The sequence below is a fragment of the Ochotona princeps genome, chromosome 2, assembly GCF_030435755.1.
Source record: "Ochotona princeps isolate mOchPri1 chromosome 2, mOchPri1.hap1, whole genome shotgun sequence".
NCBI lineage: Eukaryota > Metazoa > Chordata > Mammalia > Lagomorpha > Ochotonidae > Ochotona > Ochotona princeps.
Window position 1 is genome coordinate 13,901,086 of NC_080833.1, and position 19,314 is coordinate 13,920,399.

Here is a 19,314-nt window from a genome sequence, read left to right on the forward strand (position 1 = left end):
AGCTTCTCTTTGGCTTTTGCGCCCTCTGGTGGTTGTAGCTTAAAACTGACGCGGACTGGAGCTCATTGGCCCAGGTCCACGTGTTTGCCTCACAGCTCTGGAAGGAATCTAGCTAGGGCGCAGGTGCGTGAGATTTCTCCACTTTCTGGCTAGTCTCCACGCTGCGCTAGCGCAGCTTTTTCTAAACCCAAAGCTGATCATTTGCTTCCCTGCGGATCCTCTTCCATCTGAAGATAAAGCCCAGGCCTTCCCATCCCCCAGGATGCAGCCACAAATGTGGCCCTTCCTCCCTGCCTCCCCTTTGTCTTCACACATGCCTTGCCTTTACCTGACACACCCTGCCAGACACCTGGCAAGTACCTGCTGCTGGTTCACTCTCTGCCCAGGGGCACCTCCGAGAGATCCACGGTGACAGTCAGCGCTACAGAGCTCTCTGGGCTTGTCCAGGTGCTGCCATATCTTTTTTTTTTTTTTTTTTTTTTTAAGATTTATTTATCTATGTGAAAGGTAGAGCTGCAGAGATAGAAGGAGAAATCTCACCACTGGTTCACTCCCCAAATGTCCACGACAGCCAGGGCTGCGGCGAAGCCAGGACGCAGGAGCCCATGCTGCTCTCCCATGTGTGAGGCAGGAACCCAAGCATGTGGGCCATCCTCTGCTGCTCTGGGCACATCAGCAGGTTGCTGACAGGACTTGAACCGGGCACTCTTGTGTGGGATGTGGGATTGCAATTGGAGGTAACCCAGGCACTACAGTGCCCGCCTCGCCCCCAGCCAGTGACTGGCATTCCTGAGAGCCAAGAATAAGAAATCTGTCTTATTCAGTGCCATCCTCCCAGCACATAGCACAATTACTAGACAACAGTAAGTTCTCAATAGTTGAATGAATGAGCAAAAGAATAAAAAAAAAAACCACACAAAATCATCTTTATTAAGCACTCCCTTCTAGGACATACTGTATCAATTCTGTTTTCATTCTAAAGTAGTATTAATGTATTCTGAAAGAGCTATAGAGAGGAGAGTCCAAGAGGGAGAGGTCTTCACTTCTCAGATGATAGTAATGGCCAGTTCTGGACCAGGCTGAAACCAGGAGCCCAGAACATCTTCCAGGTCCCCCGAATGGGTTGCAGGGCCCGTCCTCTGCTGCTTTCCCAGGTGCAGTTGGGACATGAGGCAGCATCCATATGGGATACTGGCATTGTAGGTGGTAGTCTTAGCAGCTAACACCAAATGCTGACCCCTACATTCTGTTTTTATGTTTTTTGTTTGTTTTTGTTTTTTATTGAAAGGTAAAGTTACACCGAGAAAGAGGCAGAATGTGGTCTCCCATCCTTTGGTTCACTCCCCAAATGGCCACAAAGGCCAGAAGGAGGTGAGGCCCAGCAGCTTTCCGATGGAAGTCATCTGAAAACACTCTCACTGGTAGTGGGAACACCACGGGACGGATGAAGCTCAAGTGTACACTAAACCAAGAGGCAGTCTCTTCAGTGAGTTTTGTTTTTAGACAGCCTACATGGCAGTATTGCTCCTTAAAAACTGCCTCCATTCTGAGTAAATCATTATTGGGACAAACAGCAAGCTCAGCATTAATGTCAGTCTCATTTATTTCAAGACCTGCTGTCAGGTAGACGACAAGCAGCAAAAGTGGACAGACCCAGAGTGGTAGACAGATGTGTGAACATTTGTCCATTTCTAAACTGTCATTAAGAAAGATTTCAGTAGGGCCACACCCCTGTGGGAGTCCAGCAGGGCAGCCATGCTGTCAGGAATCTTGTTGTCACCAGGTAGAGCTGGTGGTTTTTGAAATGAGCAAGGATGTGCCTGCCCGATTCTGCAGCCTCCTCTCATCCACGGTCTGACTTTGTGGTCTCTGTTCTTCCAGTTTGCCTTGGATTGATTTCCTGTAATCTTGGACACACTTCTTGTAAGGCTTCCATTTCTCCTTTTTTTTCTCTCTCTCTCCACAAAAATATAAATCTTTTGGGGATTGGTGCCTTGGCATAGTAGGCTAAGGTTCTCTCTGTCGCCAGCATCCCATGAGGGCACCTGTTCATGTCCTGGCTGTTCCACTTCCCACGCAGCTTCCTGTTTATGGCCGTGTCTTTGGGTCCCTGTACCTATGTGGGAGACCCAGCTGGAGCTCCTGACTCCAAGCCTGGGCAGGTGCTCTCTGCCAGCTGAATATCGAGCTAGTAGATGGAAAATGTCCTGCTTTCTCTGGAACTCTGACTTTCAAAGCAAATAATCATTTAAAAAAAAAGCCAGTAATACAATATTTCTAATGGCAATAAGAAAATCCAGACTAGAACCACCTCTGGCTAGATTGGCTGAAGCTCCTAAATTAATTGGCTGCAAGTTCATTTCCTGGAACGAAGCCTCTGCCATCTTCCACACAAGGTTAGGCCTTTAAAACTATGACACGCCAGGGGCTGTATCACCACTTGCGACTCCAGGAACCCACAGCGGCTGGTTTGAGGCCTGGCCACTCCGCTTCTGCTCCAACTTCCTACAACGTGCCTGGGTGGCCCAAGTGCGTGGGCCCTTGCCACCCACAGGAAAGACTGGGACACATTCCAAGTTCCTGGCTTCAGCCTGGCCCTGATATGGCTATTCTTGCCATTTGGGCCAGTGGATGGAAGCTGGCTGTTATAACCATTTGTGGAGTGAACCAGAAGATGGAAGAACTCTAACTTTCTTTCTCTCTGATTCTGTCTTCCAAATATGGCCACAATAGCTGGGACTGGGCCAGGTTGAAGCCAGGATCTAGTAAGTCCATCTGGGTCTCCCAGGTGGGTGGCAGGTGTCCCAGCGCTTGGGCCATTCTCCACTGCTTTCCCAGGAGCATTAACAGGGAGTCGGATCACACGGGAGCAGCTAGGATTTGACCCTGAACCAGTGCTCTTGTGGGATGCCTGCATCCCTGTCAGAGGTTTAAACTACTGTGCCATGGCTTCCTGAATTGAATGATTGGCCTTTGGCCTGGGGTCCAGCCCAAGTTACTGTGAACATTTGCGAAGTGAACCATCAGACAGCAGATCAGCTGCCTCTTCAAAAAAAAAGTACATCACTGTCCCTCCAACCTTTGTGGGATCTCAGCATTGAGCTCCCTGGGAAAGCGGGTCTGTGGGAATGGACTTGCAGGATCTGGGCAGCAGCGGGCGATCTGTCCCTGAACTGGTGTTTGCTCAGGTCCTGGCCCCGCCTACTCTCCCACCAACGGTTGTGGTTCCCAATCCTCTGATCACACCAGCCTCTCCCTTGAACTGCTGCTGCTGTGGCGAGCTGTCCACCTGGCCTTGCTGTTCACTGAGTCCTACCATGGTTGTGGGCTGGGTACTGGCGTTCTGGGGGCAGCACATGTGTGAAGTCCTGACCCCCAGCACTGAGAACGTGACCTTGGTTGGAAACACAGAAGCTGAGCTGATGGCTTTCCTCCAACACAGCAGGTGCCTCACATGGGAGAAAGTGGACAGACACACCCAAGCAGGGAGCCAGCCAGGGGGTACCAAGCAGGGATGTGGTGATGGTCCTACCAGCCAGGGAGCACCACGCAGGGCCACAAAGCCAGCAGCAGGGAAGAAGGTGCCCCCTGCCAGACCCTGGAAGGGAATAACCCAGCCAACACCTCGGTCTTGGGCATTGGGCCTCCAGCGCTGGTAGACTGGGCACTTCTCCTCTGGGTAAGCCACCAGGTGTATGGTGTGGTGTTAGGGCAGCCCTCACAGCCTAATGCACTTGGACCTGGGAGGGAAGCTGGGGAGGTCACACACCTCCCAGCTCCAATCTGGAGTTGGAGGAGGCGGGTGAGGAAGGGCTTCCTGGAAGAGGTGATGCTAAGCTGGGCACTGATGGATGTATAGGAGTTTAATGGGCAGAGACGTCAGGAGAAACACATTCCAAGTAGAACGAAGAACCTGCAAATTCCAGGTTCTTGGACAGTCCCTACTCCGCTTGTCCTGTCTCAGCAGCTGAAACCTAGAAACGCCTTTGTTCCAAGATGATGCTATGTACCACTCTCACCTGCAGGGGGTGCTCACAGACACATGCTGAAGCGGGCACGTGGCTAGCCGGCTCAGCCCTGATTAGCCTGGGGGTTGCAGCCCACCAGGTGAGGGTAGGGCGGGCAGTTCTATGCTGCTGGCAACCCAGCCATGGCCCCATTCCTCCAGAACACTCAAGACGCATAATTCTCAGTACAAGTACTTTATTTCAATTACAATAGTGCCACACCGAAACTACAGTAGCACGGAACATAATACAAAAAATAGATTCGCAGGCACCCGCAGAGAAGCCAACACCGTCCAGTGCGCTGCCCCAAGCAACGTGTGCAGCCTGCAGTCTTCCGTCCCAAGAGGCCCAGGACTGGTTCACTCCAGGGGGAAGGTGGGAAGACAGAGGGCGGAGGGCGGAAGGGGGAGAGGAGGCACAGAGAGGACCCCAGGGCTGGGACAAGCCCACCTCGATGGCACTGGTCCGACAGCCCCTCCTCTGATTAGTGGCCAGGCCTGCCACGTGTGGGGACTGGACTTCCTCTGCAGCCCCGCCCCAGTCATGGGCTGTCCCGGGCCAAGCAGGGACAAGAAGACAAGCTAGCATCTGCTCCTCTTGGATAGGAAGGGCCCGGCTTCCCGGGGAGGCGTGCAGCGGCCTGGGATGCACCTCGAGACGCTGCAGCCGCCCCGGCCTCAGTGTCTGGGGCTCCTCCCACCTCCCAGGACAGCAGTTGGGGCCCTGGCCTTGGGGAGGGGCCCTGGCACTGCGGGCCCCAGCCTGGGGTGGTGCAGGGGCCTCCCTTCACCTGCCCTGGGGAGTTTCAGGACACTTGGGGACTCCACTGAGGGCACCTCGGGTAACATGGGTTGTGGCCTCAGCTAAGGCACTAGAGATGTGGCCTGGACACCAGGGCCAGGCCGGTGATGGAGGACCAAGCTCAGTGGGTGGGGCTGGGGGCTGGAGGTGGCCAGAAGGACACCCACCAGGTAGGTCTCAGCCTGGTAGCTTATGGGGTCTGTATCAGGGTACCCGGATACCCCCAGACTCTATTCAAGGGTCCTGACTTGGTCTCGTTGTGCGATGGCCATTGGTCCCAGCCACAATCTTGGGGTGCAGACCTCTCTTTCTGGAGTTCCCACTGTCAGATTCTGGGGTCAGAGTCTGCAGGCAAGCTGAGCTGAGACAGTGCCCACGGCCCAGTGCCACTGCCAAGCTGGCTCCTCCCACTGTACAAGATGACCTCAGGGGCCAGGGGGGACGTCCCTGCCCCAACCCAGCCTGGCAGATGAGAGGCCTCCCCTGTCCACAGGTTACTTAGAAAGATAGAACATAATAAATATTCCAATCCTTTCCTTAAAAAAAGTATTTAAAATGCATTTTCTCCCTGAAGATTTCCAGTGTTTGCCACATGGTACAAAATGGTTTCCCCAAAAATATATGTTTAAAGCCTTTGACACAGTGGTTTTTGTGGTGCTTGATGTGGGCGGGGCTGCGTCCCACTGCCCATGTCGTTTTGGGTCCAGGCCTGCTGAGCGAGCCACCAGCCTGTTGCCAAATGCCCACTGGCACGGTGGCCATGCCCCTGGGCTGACAAGTCCGTCACAGGGCAGCTCTCAGGTTAGGCTGAGCGCTGGGCAGCCAGTGCTGGCAACCAAGCCTCGGGCACCGGCGGGGACCCCAGGGTGGCCTGGGGGAGGCCAGTGGGAGGAGCCGGCTTGTCCTTGGCCCCTGCCCTCCTCTGTGGCTGTCAGCTTCGGCCCTTACCAGACTTCACATTTGTGCTGAGGGTTCATGGGCGAGCCAGACGGGCAGTGGAAGTGTTGGGAGAACTCCTTGGAGTTGGACAGGGACCCGATGACCCGGAAGCGGGAGGGGCTGTGCGGGTCAGTGATGAGGCCTTCGTGGGAGCTCTCGGGCGTGCGGACTGAGCACCAGACCTTGGTGGGGGCAACAAGGAGAGGGTGGGGTCACCCAGGGCCCTCAGGCCCTTGGACTGCACCCACCAGAGCAGCGAGAGTGAGTTGAGGTGCAGGCCTGGGTGGTAAGACTGGACGGTGGGCTGGGAGTCCCCTGTGCCCACACCCTCTAAGGCAGGTGTCTGCAAAGCGGGTTCCTTTAGCCAGTGTGGCCTCTTCCTGCACTGCCTCGGGGGCGCTCTGAATATCTCCCCACATCCTCTAGGGGCCTGGGGGCTGTCGGCTGCATGCCAGCTCAAGGGACCAGCTGGGTGGCATCCCAGGGTTTTAGGGAACTTGGGAGCGCTCCAGACCCACAAACAGCGATCACCAGGTCCTCTCAGTGACAGTCCACCGAGATCCCCGGAAGGGCCTGGGGCCCTCCTCACTGCCCTCTGCCCAGGGCCACAGTCCCTGCCAGACGGACCTGCCTTTGGCTCCCAGAGCCCTTGGGATCCCCTGGGTGGACCACGCCAGTCCTGGAGAACTCACCTGTGCAAACCCCAGGAAGAAGAGCTGGTCGTTGGTGAGGCCCAGGGTGGGCAAGGTATACTCAGGCCCGTTCTTCTTCACCCAGTTCTGGTAGGCCTGGCGGGGGGGGGGAAGGGGAAGAACACGGAGCTCGGCCCTGCCCGCGGTGGGGGAGGGCAGGGTGCAAGCTGTCGGCCAGGGCTGGCTCCTGGGGGGCTGGAACCCCATCTTTAGCCACAATCATCCTTGGGACTTTATAAACAACTCTCCCTCTACTTCCACTTCCATGACTCCTACAGAGCAACGCTGCATTAGCATGTGACTTCCGGAAGCGCCAGAGAGGAAACAGTCATAGAAGCTGAGCAGCCCCCAACCCCCAGGAACAAGGGGTGTGGCTGCGACGCCCCAGAACTTCACAAAACAGCTGAGAAAGAGATCTGGCCCGGCCCATGGGCTCCACGTTTGCCGATCCTTCTGAAGAATAAGTTGGACTGGGATAGGGTGAAGGCTCAACGGGTTAATACTTCTCCAGACACAAGTTTGTGTCTGGCTGCCTCACTTCTCATCCAGGTCCCTGCTTACGGCCTGGGAAAGCAGTGAAGGACGCCCTAAAGCCTTGGGACTCTGCGCCTGGATGGGAGATCTGGAAGAAGCTCCTGGCCTCAGATGGGCGCAGCTCTGGCCGTTGCGGCCATTTGGGGAGTGAATCAGCAACAGTAAATTTTGGTCTTTGTCTCTCTTCTTCACTGTAAATCTGTCTGTCCAATAAAAATAGATATATATTTTATAAAGATTTATTATTTTTTTTTTATTGGAAAGGCAGATTTACAGAGAGAAGGAAAGACAGAAAGATCTTCCATCTGCTGATTCACTCCCCAAGTGGCTGCAATGGCCAGAGCTGAGCCAATCTGATGCCAGCAGCCAGGAGCTTCCTCCAGGTCTCCCATGCGGGTGTAAGACCCCAAGGTTTTGGGTCATTCTCTAAGCTTTTCCAGGCCACAGGTAGGGAGCTGGAAGGGAAAATGGAGCAGCCGGCTACGAACCGGTGCCCATATAGCCCATACTTTTTTTTTAAAGAATAAGTTAGATCGGGCCTGATGCACTAGCCTAGTGGCCTTGCATGTGCCAGTTCTAATCCTGGCAGCCCTGCTTCCCATCCAGCTCCCTCCCTGCTTGTGGCTTGGAAAGCAGTCAAGGACAGCCCAAAACCTTGGGACCCTGCACCCGTGTGGGAGACCTGGTAGAGGTTCCTGGCTCCTGGCTTCGGATTGGCTCAGCTCCAGCCGCTGCGGCCGCTTGGTGAGTGAATCATTGGATGGAAGATCTTCCTCTCTGTCTCTCCTCCTCTCTGTATATCTGACTTTGCAACAAAAATAAATCTAAAAAAAAAAAAAAAAAGTTAGATCATCTCATTCCTGTTTCAAAAACCCTGCATGGCTTTCCAGCACAGCCCAGTGGCAGGGGCTGGGCCCAGGTCAGAGCCAGGAGCCAGGAACTCAGAGTCTCCCACATGGAGGGCAGGGACCCAGGTATTTGGGTCATCTGCTGCTGCTTTCCCAAGAGCAAGAAGCTGGGTTAGAAGTGGAGCAGCTGGGACCCAAATAGGTACTTATCAGATATGGTTGTCACAGGTGGTAATTTCACCCACTGTGCCACAGTATTGGCCGCTTAACTACCTTTACCCTGCCTCTTGCTCATCCTTGCTTCTCATTCCTTCCAGAAGGCGTGCCTTGGCCATCCTCCTCCCACTGTTCATTACTTTGTCCTATTTTAATATTGTCAATTTATTTCAGAGACAGGGAGAGGAGCTCCCATCTCGTGGCTCCCTCCCCGAGCGCCCACGATGGCTGGGGTGAACTCAGCAGCAGGGGATCAGCTCAGGTCCCCATGCAGCAGGACCCTGCAGCTGTAACCATCACTGCTGCTCCAGGCTCTTCAAGGCTGGCAGCTGGGGAAGCAGCCGAGCTGAGGCACTCAGCGTGGGACGTAGCATCATGAGCACCGCTCCCACAGCCCCCTCTTCTGGGTTCCTCATCTTCTCACCACCTGTCCGACCTTACCCATCTGGGGTCTTCTGCCCACACCCCCCTCCCCGCCTCTGCTGCAGGCTTCCAGGCCAGCAGACCTGTCTGCTTGCCTCCGACCCCCTAGTCTAAAAGTCAACACATGGAGGGCAGAGGGTCCCCGTGCCTGTTTCCGAGCGGACAAGTAACCTGGTGCTTCCAGGCTTCATGCTGTCACCTGAGCGAGGGAGGACTCCGACACTGATGCTGAGCTGGTGGGGTGTGCTTGCAGCCCGTGTGTCACAGGAGTGCCCGTGGAACCCTCGCCCTCCCCTGGGGGTCAGGACGTGCCCTGCTTCCTGGCTGGCATCTCCCTGGCTAACTTCTCCAAGTGCCAGGCTGTGTCCAAGCCATCCGACTCCATCTTCCCAACAACCCGGGGTCCCACAAGTATCAGGTGTTCATGGCCAAAGCACAGTGAGGTGGGCTGGGGCTCGTAACTGGCTCTACTGCCCCTTCCCTTCTCTCCCTCGCCACCACCTGGCGTGTTGGTGCCTCGGCCTGCAGTGGTCAGAACAGGCAGGCTCTGCAGGTGACCCACGTGTGTGCCAGGCTCTGCCAGGACCTTCTTGGCAAATCCTTACAGCAGCCCATTTCACAGATGAGCAACTGGGAGGGCGGCTGTGGCTGCAGTTGCCCTGGGTCCCTGCAAACTAACACCGGGCTGGGGCTCACCCGATAGGCGGCCTTGAGGCCCCCGTTGTCGGCGATGTTCTCGCCAAGGGTATGCCGGCCATTCACGGGCTCGCCGTTCACGCTGTAGTTGCTGTACTGCTGCACCATGCACTCGGTCTGCTGCTTGAAGGCCTCCACGGATGAGTTCTTCCACCACGGTCGCAGGTTCCCATCCTTGTCGTACTCACGGCCTGCGGGCAAGTGGAATGGGCTGCTGGCACTCCTCCGGGAAGAAATGGCGGCTGGGGGTGTCTGTCCATCTATCCCCATCCTCCAGCCAATGTGAGGGTCCATGCCCACAGTGCCGAGGGCAGGCTGGTACAAATAGTGGCTCCGGACCTGTGACCCACGAAGGGATGCCAGTACCCGGGAGCACCTGGGTCACAGCACAGGCCCAGGCGTAGGCCCAGGGTTCCCGCCTCTCCCTCCTTGGCTGTAGGGTCCCCAGGGCAGGAGGCCAGAGCGGAGACCCTGACGCTGGCTGGGGAGCACATGCTAACATGCTAATTTCACCTCCTCACACCAGGGCTTGGACACTGACGTGTCCGGGGCAGGGAAGAAAAAGGTACACCCCCGTCCTCGGGACTTTCCTGTGTATTTTACAGCCCACCCCTCAACTACCGCAAGAGCTTGGGGTCAGCCCATTTTACAGGCCAGGAAGTAGAGGCCTGGAAAAATGCTGAGGCTGGCTGAAGTCCACACAGCCAGCAGGTGGCAGGGCCACAATGCAAACTCCAAGTCTTCCACCTCCAAGGTGAAGACCTTTAGATGTGCAGCAAGCGGGAGTAGGGGCACGGGAAGCCACTGGGCTCTGGAAAGGGGACCCCAAGAAACCCGAACCTTGATCGTCAAAAGCATGAGTCAGCTCGTGGCCCACGACGACACCGATGCCACCAAAATTTAAGGCTCTGGAGGACAAAAGAGAGAACTTGAGCCTCGTCATGAGACCCGTGATCCTGGGTCCAAGATACAGCAGAATCCTCTGGGGCCTGGAGAGTGGGCCCGTCCCTGGAGCTGGGGTGAGGCAGGGCCTGGGCAGAGGCCGCTGGGGGCTGTACTGGGTGCTCTCAGATCTACATCAGCTGCTCCACAGGGAGCAAACCCAAGCACCACACGGTCATCAGCAACCGCCCCAGGACCCAGGACCATGGGAGCGGCTTTCTGAGATGGGCGCCCACCCCTCCCGACTCCTGGTTCCTCTTGGAGTGGGGGAAGTCATGGGTGGGGATGGGGCAGTGTCTCCCTACGTGGGGCTCCCCTACTCTGGGGGGCTTCGAGATCTCAGGGACTCCCAAGGGTCGGGTGGGGGGAAACGTGTCCGCTCCCACGGTGGTTCATCATGGGGTGGGAAGCCAGCGGCAGCAGCGTACTTGGGCGAGGAGCGAGTGTAGAAGGGCGCCTGCAGGATCCCGGCCGGAAACACAATCTCATTCTTGGTGGGTGAGTAGTAGGCGTTCACCATGGGTGGGGTCATGCTCCACCTACAGGCAGTGTGTGCAAGGCTTGAGCAGGTAGCCGGGGGCTCCCCGACCCCAGCCTGAGCTCACACAGCACACGGACAGGCAGCAGTGGATCTAAGAGAGGACCCACATGCCCGTCTGTATGCAAGGGCTTGGCCTAGCATGTGCAGCCATACCATGGACTACATCACGTGGGCTCCAATGGCCCCAGGGTAGCATTACAAGCACTACTGTCTTGGGTACAACACCATCTGCCAGCAGTTCTCAAAGTGGGGTTTGTGGGCACCCTGTGGAGGACCCCAGGACCCTTTCTGGGGGTCCATGAAGGCAAAGCTACTTCTGTCACACTACTGGACACTCTGGCTTGGTCATGGCACCAACAGGCGCAAAAATCACAGTGGGGCTGCAGCTGTGGCGCCTAGGCACACGCAGGCGAGAGTCCCTGGTCGCTGCCACCTTCCTCGGCATGGGCTCACGGCAGAAAGCAGCGAGAAAAACTCCCAGCCCAAGCCGACTCCCCTCACTAGCTCGGCCTGGGGAAGGTGGCCGCCTGAGCATTTAATTAAACCCAGTCTTTGAAGCGCTTTGTGACCAAGTGGGAGCTATAAAGCACTCTGCTTTCTTCATAGAACAGCACTTGCAAGAAGGAGAGAGACAGGGAGGGAGGGAGAGAGGGAAGGAGGGAGAGAGGGAGGGAGGGAGGGAGGGAGAAAGGGAGGGAGGAAGGGAGAGAGAGAGGGAGAGAGGGAAGGAGAGGGAGGGAGGGAGCGAGAGATGGGAGAAAGAGAGAGGGAAGGAGGGAGGGAAAGATGAGAGAGAGGGAGGGAGGGAGAGAGGGAGAGAGGGAGAGAGGGATGGAAGGAGGCATTGAGAGAGAGAGAGAGAGAGAGAGAGAGAGAGAGAAACAGAGAAAGAGACCAACTGTCTGTCAAACCACTCCCCACATGCAAGGCGCTGGGACCTTCATCCTGAATTCCCAAGTAGCAGGCAAGGACCCAACTATCTGAGCCTTCACCTGCCCCCTCCCAGGGTGTACAGGAGCAGGAAACACCAGATCTGTAAAACAGCCAGCCACATCTCCCAAATGATGAGCACGTGATGTTAAGATCTGTTCAAAGTGCAAAACCAACCAGTGGGTGTTAGTACAACCAAGCATGAAAAGTTCCTGGATGTGGTTTCAGATGCCGCACTGCAGCTGACCTCTAAGGAATTACCACCTGTGGCTGGAAATGGCACAGCACGTTAAGCTGCCACTTGTGACCTGGATGCCACACCAGAATGCCAGGTCAGAGCCCTGGCTCCTCTGCTTCCAACTCAGCCTCCTGCCAAGGTGCCTAGGAAAGCAGTGGGTGATGGTCTGGGCTGTGCCTTACCACCCACGGAGGCGGCCAGGAATCGGTCTCCTGGCTTTGTTTGACCAAGTCCTAGCTATTGTAGCCATTTAGGGAGTGAACCAGTAGAGAAGATCACCCTCTCTCACTCTCTGTCACTCCTTCTCTCTGTCATTCTGCCTTCCAAATAAGTAAAAATGTAAAAGAAAGTATTTGTTGAACTTTATGGGTATCAGAAGAATATGCACAAACATCAGAGAGTATTATTAAAGACCCTGTCTTTGGAGACAGTTGTGTCATAGCAAACAAAACCTCTGTCTGCAATGCCTGCATCCATCACGGGCTCTAACTTGTGTCCTGGCAGCTCCACTTCCAACCCACCACCCTGCTAGTGCACCTGAAAAACAGAGGAAGGCAGTCCAAGCGCTCGGACCCCGCACTACTCATGTGGGAGACTCGGAAGAAGCCTGTGGCTTCCGCTTTTGGCCACTGAGGGCATTCAGGGAGTGAACCAGCAGGTGGAAGATCTGTCTCTCCCTCAAATGAACAAAGTAAATCTTGTAAAAGTATCACTCTTTTCCAACTAGCTATCAATGCGAGGCAAGATGTTCTTTTTTTTTTTTTTTTACATCTTGAGATGTTTTCTCTATTTCAAAATCACGTTGCAACCCAAGTAATGTAGACGCAGAAAACAGATTTTAACTGCCTTCTGTGATGCCAGATAGCAAACAGATTTACAAAAACATCTTTCTTATAATTCATCTCAATGGAAAATAGTTATTTTTCATGAAACTCAAAGCCAGCATCAGGGCACAGTGGGGTAAGCCACTGTCTGTCACAGCAGCATCCCGTATGAGTGCTGTTGTAAATTCCACCTGTTCTACTTCAAATCCAGCTCCCTGCTAATGTGTCCGGAAAAGCAGTGGAGGATGGCTCAAGTGCTTGGTGCCCTGCAACCCATGGGCGAGACTGTCAGCTTCAGGCGCTTGCCCTTAGCCTGGCCCACCCGCAGTCCTTCAGGCCATCTGGCCTCCTGTCTGTAATTGTCACATAAACAAATCTTTAATAATTAAAAATTTCAAAACAAACAAACAAAAAGAAATAAAAAAATTAAAAATTTCAATAAAAACCAACATAACATATATGAGTAATTTTTTTAGGGCTCGGTCATTTTGTAAGAGTACAGAATGACGCTGAGATAGAAAAGGTTAAAATGCAGGACACAGTTGACAATTTCTAGGTACTTATTCTCATTTTATCTGAAATGCAGCCCCAAAGCGCCCTCCAGCTGCGGTCAGGCTGCAGGTGTCCCACTTGGGCGGCAGGATGCAGGCACTCTGCCCTGGCATGTGGTGAACTAAACTGCTGTGCCAAACAGCCCCCATTCCCCTTCTCAGTAATTCTGCAAAGCAGAAGGGTCAGTGAGAAATGTGGTGAGGGTGAAATGGTGCTTTCTCCAAGAACTCTGAAAACCACCTAGGTCCTCATGTGAGGAGCGTATCCCCAAGGAGATGTGTTCAGGGAACTTGGACACCATGGAAAAACAGAGAAGAAATTTTAAATTATTTTACTTTCAAATAATCATGGGTGTATTCATGGGTAGTAAAGAAAAGTAGGAAATTCTAAACTAAACGATAGGACTTCATATAAACCCACACCAGCCCGTGCTAGGCATGGAAGGTAAGAGCTCTCCCTGCACATTTAGTGAGTGCTTGGACTCCTGCTGTCCACTAGAGGGTGCTAGAGGCAAAGAAACGAGCTGTCACTGCACCCTGGTCTAGAAGGGGCCCTAGTGGGTCTGAAATTTGAGTGCCTTAGTTGTCAGGCCCACTGAGACAAAGTGACTTTGCTAGCGTACTTCCCAAATGTCCACTAAAGCTGGGGCTGGGTGGTAAGGTGAGCCATAGAGGCTCATGTACTTAAGCCGTGACCACTGCCTCCCAGGGTGTGCAGAGCCGAAGCTGGACTGTGGGTGGGGGAGGCAGGACTTGAACCGGGCACCGACTATGGCTGCTCTGAGCCATGACCTAGAAACCACACTAAATGCCACCTGTCCCCTGCCCCACCCCCGGAGATGATTTTTAAAAAGAAATCTTTAAAAATTATTATTAGGAGTAGTGATATTGGAAAGGCAGGGTTATAGAGAGAGGAGGGGAGGCTGCTTCTTGATCTAAAGAATTCTCATGTACAGTGAGGCTTGAAAACTACAGCCATGGGGCATCCACAACCTTCTACAAGCCTCGGTGAGGGTCAGTCTCCAAGAAGCACCCCTCCTGCTGGTGGGGGAGTGGGGCCCCCTTCCACCTTGACGCTGCCAAGGGGCTCCATAACCTAGCAAGCTCTGATGGAGGCCAGGCTGGGCACTGGACACACAGATGGCGTGGCTACCCTTTGCCTTTGATCTCTGCACCTGGGACGCTGGCTGGGGGCCACCCCCACCCAGCCGCCTCCCTCCCAGGCCAGATGCATCTGGCACACAGTGAGCAGGTGGCGAGGCAAGCCCAGCCAGGACGTTCCCCGAGCAGGGCACCGGGACTCACTGGTCTCTGTTGGGGGCTTTCCTGAGCTGGTCGGCAGTGACCCTCCAGGAGAAGTTGAAAAAGCGCATGGCGTTCTCAAAGTACAGGTCTGGGACAGCAGTGTACTGCAAGAGAGAGGAGAGGTGCTGGGGTCAGGGAGTGTCCAGGCTGCGAGCAGCTTCCGGCAGCCCTTGGCCTTCACCCTCCAGGGGCACACCTGGGAGCCCGGGGGCTTGGATTGCGACCCCCTGTGGCATGTCAGCCATCTGTGGCAGGACCCTCATGTGCCTATGTCAGCCTGGAGCATGCAAGAGGTGTCTGGACCCCTCCACCCCAGAAGCATCTCAAAATCACAGGGTTCTCTGGGACTGGAGGCACCTCCAGGGGCTCCGTTTTGCACTCCACCTGTGTAGTTTCAGGGCCCAAAGCTTCCTGACTGTTTGATCCCCTATTTCCCACTCGTGGGCTACAGCTAACTGTTGCTGGCAGCTGAGGTGGTTCCAAGCAGGCAGGGCTGTGAGCTGACCCAGGACATCACGGGGCTCCAACGGGCTTGCCCAAGCCTGGCCACCCCATGTCATCACGCAGGGCTACAGCAGCTATGCTGCCTCCCACATCCACCCATGCATCCCACCCAGTCCCAGCCCTGCCTTGGGCCCTTGCCAGGTGGGCACTGGGAACAAACACACGGGCGGGCTGGAGGCCACTCACGTCATTGAAGACCTTGTCTAGCTCCTTGGGGTCCATGATGAAGCTGGGGTAGCCTATCATGTTGTAGATGGCATCGGCCTGTGGACGTGCAGGAGTGAGTGGTGGCTGCTGCGCAGGCCCAGCCCAGGCTCCCTGGCCAGGACACTTGGCACCAGGCACCCGCCCACAGGGGTGCACGCTTCTTTCTGGAAACCCCCTCACCTCATTCCCACTTGTCCTTTGGGTTGCTGCTTACATGTCACCTTCCCAAGGGACTCTTATTGTAGAGTGAACATGTCCCCAAAGCTCATGCTTTGGAAACCGAATCCTGGGGCAGTGCTGTCCCCAGGGGACCCTGAGCAGTGACTGGCTCGGGTGGTCATCACTGGCTTGGGCTCCCGACACCGATGGGGTTGGCTCCGGGGCTGCTCCCACCCTCTGGCTCCCACCCTGTGAGCACACATGTACTCTTGCCTTCCACACAGCAAAGGGTCTGCTCCGGAGCGCGCAGTCTGAGAGTTCCAAGCCCTGACAGCCTCAAGAAACCTATCTCTGTTCCTTTCAAGTCCCCAGCCTGGGGAATGCCAGGAAAGCAGTGCAGCAAGGATCCCAGGCCACCGAATCCCTCACTGTCCTTCTGCCCCTGATCCTGCGCAGGGTCAGCTTTGCAGCTATGTGCGCAGTCGCGAGCCTCCTGCCAACGCTCAGCTCCGTTTAGCTGCTGGTTCCCAGAGGCAGAACGACACTTGTGGGCACTTCCGGGGCGGTGCCAGCACCTGCTGCACACAGTGACTCCCTGACCCCCAATGGCCGCCCTCCCTCCCTGGCCATGAGCCTCGTGCCCTTGCAGCCTCACCTTTTCCTTGGCCGACTTCCGGGTATCCTCATCCATCCATTTCAGCGTGCTCAGGCTCTCCTCGAAGGCCTTCTTGATCTCCAAGATGATCTCACTGGCCTGAGGGACAGACGCTGCACAGTAAGGCTCTGGGCCCCGCATGGGACAAGGCTGAGTCCAAAGCTCAGGCCCTATGGTGTTGGGCCATTGCCTGTCCCCTTCCAGAACCTTCGGCATAGGAGCATGCATTATTCTTTTGGAGAAGGCAAGATACACAGCCCGACCCAGATGGATCAGACCACACAGCTCCTTTCTGATGGAATAAATTTTAAAATCTAGGGCCAGCATGTGGCATAGTGCATGAAGCCCCCACTGCAGTACTGGTATCCCATATGGACTCTGGTTCAAGTCCTGGCTCTGCCACTTCTGACCTTTTTTATAAGCAGCTGGTTAGGATGCCTGCAAGCCACAGCCCAGTGCCTGACTGGGGTCTTGGGTGCAGCTCCCGACTGCAGCTTCTGCTCATGCAGGGTCTGGCAGGCAGCCCAGAGACAGGTTCCTGCCACGTGCATGGGAGAACTGGGCTGAGTTCCTGGCCCTGTGGCAGGTGCTGCGGGCATCTGGGAAGTGACTCAGCAGACAGCAGCATTGAGCTGTGAGGAGTAGTTTTTGGCATGCAGGCCTGGGAGGGACACAAATGGCGGCTCTCATGGCTGAACGTCATGGCGTAGCCTCAAGGCCTAATCCAGAGCGTAGAAGGTTCCAGATATGGGGGAGGCAGGGCAGTGCGATCCTGAGAGCTGAGGGCCTGACCCTGATTCCGACTCCTGGCCATACCGTGGAACACGTGTTGGGCTCTGTTTGCTGGCCCACTTGGTAGGAACTGTATATATGCAACATGACCTGGGTTGTCCCCAGCTCACTCAATTCCCTGCAGGAGGACAGCCCCGCCCCCACCCCCACCCCCGGGAGTGAGGAAGGAGGACCTTCCCCATCTCTCTGGATCCCTGCACAGCCGTGAGTGCCTTGTAGGGTCTCAGGGAGGGGCAGGTGTAAGAGCCCTGGGGTCGTGGCAACAGAGGTCCCCAGCAGGGACCAGTGTGGGCCAGCAGGCGGCTGTCACATCTCTGTCCCCAGCCACTTACTATGTTCTTGCTGTCCTCGGCAAAGGTCGCCTTGACAAACATGGGACCTAGGGCAAAGCCCAGGTTGTTCTCAGTGTCGCTCACACAGAACTTCCAGCGAGGGAGGCATGTCTGCAAAACACAAGGTGGGTGGTCACACGGCCCAGGCCTCCTCCCATGCAGCCCTTTCCTTCCAGAACTTTCAGGATACCTCTGGCCCAGGGGAAGCTATGTTAGGCACTGGCCCCAGAGGTCATGGGTGCCCTCATGGCCACAATGACCATTTCACAGGTGCTAGGCTCTGCGTGTGGCATTGAGATGACCCTGTGGCACATGCACAGACAATGGACACTGAGTGGGTCAGCTGGAGGGGTGGCTGGCATGGGTTCCTACAGCAGGAAGAATGCTGTGGGATGGAAGCACAGCCCATAGTCTAGACTCCCTCAACCTATGCTGCCTCAACCTGCTTCCTGGAGATCAGTGACTGGACAGCAAAGAATTCTGGGAAGCTTCCTGGCTGCCCTGACATCAGGATGCTCCCCAGAAGGCCGAGACCCCAAGAAAAGCCCCAAGAGTGGGAAGAGCAGCTCTGCGGGAGGCATATGTCACTTCTTGCTTGACTGCCTCTCTCCACAGGCCCCTCTGCCACACCCCAGTAGCTGGCAGGGGGCAGGACCTGGCAGGACGCCTGGACTAAGGGGAGCCCCCTTCCAGCTGCCCAGGTCACCGGATAGCCAGCAAATGGCCACGTGTGGCGACCCTGTCCTGACTTCAATCCTGGGGCAGTAGAGGAAGTCAGGCCACCTGTACCCTGCCAGGAGGCAGCAGCCACTGGTGCTCAGGCTCGCCCGACACTGTGAACGCCAGCGCCCTCTGCAGATGACGGCAAGCACAGCAACATGTCAGCTAGTGACAAAAAGGGGCAAACTGCTAAGGGACACGGGGACACAGGGTGAAGGTCCTGGGGGGCGCTCAGGGAGTGCTGGGAGGCACGGGCTCCATGACCAAGCTTACTGACCCACACACTTTGTGAGTGCTGTGCATTTTACTGCACAGGTACTGAGGTCAAGCGGTGTGGAGTCCAGGGTACAGGTGGCAAGTCAGATGGCTCGGTCTGACAGCCTCCTGCACACTTTGAGCAACTCTGAACAAGTCCTGTCCCCTCTTGGAGCCTCAGTTTTTTCCTCTGTAAAATGGGAGTGAAATTACGAGCCTGGCCCAGGCCCCAGGGCTGTACTAGGAACCTGGTAAGAGATGGGCTATAAAGTCATGCCCAGCAGCCATCATCACGCTGGCTGACCCTGGTTGCTGCCTTGGTGGTGGTGGTGGTGGAGGGGGGCTCAGTCTCCTCCTCTGGCCTGTGTTCTAAGTACTGCTCACATACATCTAGCTCTAGGACCACTGTCCCGGTTCCCAATGGGACCCTTCCCATTTAGTCCCACGGAGGCCTGGGAGGAGCAGGAGGGGTCAGCCAGGGGAATCCTTGTTCTTCCCCCAAGGGCAGGGTGGCACAGGGGCACATCCAGGGGAACCCTGGGGAGTGCCTCCAGCAGAGCAGGTCTCATTTCCGCCAGCAGAGGCCTGCTTTAACCAATCATTATCACCATCACCATCAAGAAGGGGCTTCCAAGGGCAGGGAGGATCTTTGGCTATGAATTAGCTGAGTAGCCAGAACTCCTTGTCATCCTTTGATATGGCAAGCCACTTCCTTCTGGAAACTTCTGCTTAACTCCCCGGCTCAGGTCCTTGTCTCCTACACACACCTGGGCAGACCTCTCCAGGGGACCTCTGCATTCTTTTCCTTGGCATCTGCCTCCTTCGCATGTGTCATGGCCATGGGGAAAGTGCCATGGCTGTGCCAATCTCCAGTCCACAGCCTGGCATATGGCAGGTGCCCAGCAAGTGCACTGGATGGACCAGTAACTGGCTCACCTTCTTGGTCCCATACATGATTTCCATGAACTTCTCGTCGGCGTCCTGAAAGCGCTGATCCAGGAAGGAGCTGGTCTTCCGCACCAGGTTCCAGATCATGTAGTTGTTAAGTAGGCTGCAGGCAGAGGGCACGAAGACAGGCTCAGAACAGCCCAGGACGGGAAGAGCTGCTGCACTTCCGCAGATTGCCACCAGAGGGCTCTCCAATCCAGTCTTAGGAACTTGGGCTCCATCGTGCCCTGGCTTGGCCAGCGTATACCATAAACC

The 19,314-nt window shown here is 55.7% G+C and overlaps 1 protein-coding gene across 3 annotated transcripts in view; it reads right to left on the reverse strand.

The window, feature by feature from the left end:
- Nucleotides 1–5,350: 5,350 nt before the first annotated feature.
- ECE1 (endothelin converting enzyme 1) overlaps nt 5,351–19,314 on the reverse strand; it is a 106,694-nt gene continuing 92,730 nt past the window's right edge. For all 3 annotated transcript variants that reach the window (XM_058676398.1, XM_058676385.1, XM_058676393.1), the window contains 10 exons: nt 19,048–19,162; nt 17,137–17,247; nt 16,013–16,111; nt 15,178–15,255; nt 14,488–14,591; nt 10,527–10,637; nt 9,997–10,064; nt 9,157–9,347; nt 6,440–6,535; nt 5,351–5,929 (listed from right to left, as the gene is read on the reverse strand). In XM_058676398.1, coding sequence (XP_058532381.1) covers nt 5,753–5,929; nt 6,440–6,535; nt 9,157–9,347; nt 9,997–10,064; nt 10,527–10,637; nt 14,488–14,591; nt 15,178–15,255; nt 16,013–16,111; nt 17,137–17,247; nt 19,048–19,162 — 1,150 coding nt within the window. In that variant the 3' untranslated portion in view covers nt 5,351–5,752. The remainder of the gene's footprint in view (nt 5,930–6,439; nt 6,536–9,156; nt 9,348–9,996; nt 10,065–10,526; nt 10,638–14,487; nt 14,592–15,177; nt 15,256–16,012; nt 16,112–17,136; nt 17,248–19,047; nt 19,163–19,314) is intronic.